Here is a 2466-nt window from a genome sequence, read left to right as displayed (position 1 = left end):
AGGATTGAGAAACAAATTTTTTTTTAAAAAGAGATAAAAGGAAATCATAAAGTGCTCAATTAAAATGAAAAAAAAGAAAGTGAAGGAAAAGATATAAACAAATACCATAAATACAAACCAGTTACAAATATGGTAGATAGCAATCTAACTATGTCAATATCACTTTAAATATGAGCAGTATAAATACATCAATTAAAAGACAGAATGTCAAAATAGATAAAATAAGACAAAACTATGTTTTGTCTACAAGAAATTCAGTTTAACTCTTTTCCTCCCCGGCTGCTTGAAGCTTGGCCGCCATCATGAATGACACAGTAACTATCTGGACCAGGAAGTTCATGACTAACCGACTACTTCAGCAGGAACAGATGGTCATTGATGTTCTTCACCCCAGAAAGGCAACAGTACCTAAGACAGACATTCGGGAAAAACTAGCCAAAATGTACAAGACCACACCAGATGTCATATTTGTGTTTGGATTCAGAACCCATTTTGGTGGTGACAAGACAACTGGCTTTGGCATGATTTATGATTCCTTGGATTATGCAAAGAAAAATGAACCCAAACACAGACTTGCAAGACATGGCCTGTATGAGAAGAAAAAGACATCAAGAAAACAGTGAAAGGAATGCAAGAACAGAATGAAGGAAGTCAGGGGGACTGCAAAAACCAATGTTGGTGCTGGCAAAAAGAAGTGAGCTGGAGATTGGACAACAGAAGGAGTAAAGATGCTGCAGTGGCTTTATCTGTGGTGGTTGTGCAGATTTTTCATGAGAGGATCAATAACCTAAGAATGTTAATGTGAAAAAAAAAATCAGTTTAATTATAAGTACTTAGATAGGTTATTAGTAAAGGGATGGAGAAAGATGTACCATATTACCACTAATCAAAAGAAAGCTGGAGTAACTATATGAATTCAAACAAAACAGATTTCAGAACAAGAAAAATTGTTGGGTAAAAGAAGGGTGTCACATAATAATAAAAGGTCAGTTGTCTAAGAAGAAATAATAATCTTAAATGTGTATGCATCTGACAGCATAGTGTCAAAATTATGAGGCAAAGGTTGAGGGAAGTGAAAGGAGAAATTCACAAATTCACTATCATAGTTGGAGATACCAATACTTCTTTTTCAGTAATTGACAGATCAAGCAGACAGAAAATCATTAAGAATATAGTTGAACTGATCAGCACTATCAGTCAACTTGATCTAATTGACATTTATAGAATACTCCTTCACAAAACAGAATACACTTTTATCTCAAACTCACATGGAACATTAACCAAGATAGAACACATTCTTGCCCATGAAACACAACTAAAATTTAAAAGAATAGAAATTATAAAAAATATGTTCTCAAACCAACTGGAATTAAACTAGAAATCAACACCAGAAAGGTAGCTTGGACAATCCCCAAAGATATTTGGACATCCCCAGAGTTATGGAAATGAAACAATGCAATTCCAAATAATTATTGAGCCAAATAAGAAATCTTAAGGGAAATTAAAAAAAAAAAATGAACTAAAATCTCAACAGAAGTTCAACCAAAAAAAAAAAGATCAAGAATGAAAACTTTCTAAGAGTGAAAAGTCCAGGACCAGATGACTTCACTGGTGAACTTTACCAAACATTTAAAGAAGAATTAACACCAATCCTTCTCAAATTCTTCCAGAAAAAATTGAAGAGGTGGGAATACTTTCAACTCATTCTATGAGGCCAGCATAACCAAATCAAAGCCAGATAAAAACATTAGAAGAATATAATAGGTGAATATCCCTTGTGAATATAGATGCAAAAAGTCTCAACAAAATACTAACACATCAGACCCAATAGCATAATAAAAGGATGATGCACTACAACCAACTGGGATTTATCCTAGTAATGCAAAAATGGTTCAAAATAATAAAATCAATCAATTTAATATACCACATTATAGGATAAAGGAAAATAAGTACATGATTATCTCAGTTGACAAAAAATAAAAGGCACTTTACGAAATCCAACACCTTTCATAATAAAACAAGCTCAGGCCCCCTCCCCCCACTGCACCCCTCAGCTCTCCCTCCTTTCCTTTATTCCTGGCCCCACCTGCCAAAATGAACAGCTCAGACGGGGAGAAGCAGCTGCAGCTCATCACCAGTCTGAAGGAGCAAGCCATAGGCGAATATGAAGACCTCAGAGCAGACAACCAGAAAACAAAGGAGAAGTGTGACAAAATTAGGCAAGAACCAGATGAAGCTGTTAAAAAACTGGAGGAATTTCAGAAAATTTCTCACATGGTTATAGAAGAAGTCAATTTTATGCAGAACCATCTTGAAATAGAGAAGACTTGTCAAGAGAGTGCTGAAGCTCTGGCGACAAAGCTAAATAAAGAAAATAAAACATTGAAAAGAATCAGCATGTTGTACAGGGCCAAGCTGGGACCAGATGTAATCACCGAGGAGATCAACATCGATGACGAAGATGTT

The 2466-nt window shown here is 35.2% G+C and overlaps 1 protein-coding gene across 1 annotated transcript; it reads left to right on the top strand.

Annotated features, from left to right (window-relative positions):
- Positions 1–302: 302 nt before the first annotated feature.
- Positions 303–731, top strand: LOC110586165 (40S ribosomal protein S24-like). The gene has a single exon (XM_044919432.1). It carries the CDS (start codon positions 303–305, stop codon positions 621–623), a length of 321 nt encoding a protein of 106 aa, XP_044775367.1. The 3' UTR covers positions 624–731.
- Positions 732–2466: the final 1735 nt, after the last annotated feature.

The sequence above is a fragment of the Neomonachus schauinslandi genome, chromosome 11, assembly GCF_002201575.2.
Source record: "Neomonachus schauinslandi chromosome 11, ASM220157v2, whole genome shotgun sequence".
In the NCBI taxonomy this organism is placed as follows: domain Eukaryota; kingdom Metazoa; phylum Chordata; class Mammalia; order Carnivora; family Phocidae; genus Neomonachus; species Neomonachus schauinslandi.
This window is presented reverse-complemented; position numbering and strand designations above follow the sequence as displayed.

Bases quoted from the DNA above. Each gene is read 5' to 3' on its own strand.
- LOC110586165 (XM_044919432.1), top strand. From the start codon at position 303: ATGAATGACACAGTAACTATCTGGACCAGGAAGTTCATGACTAACCGA.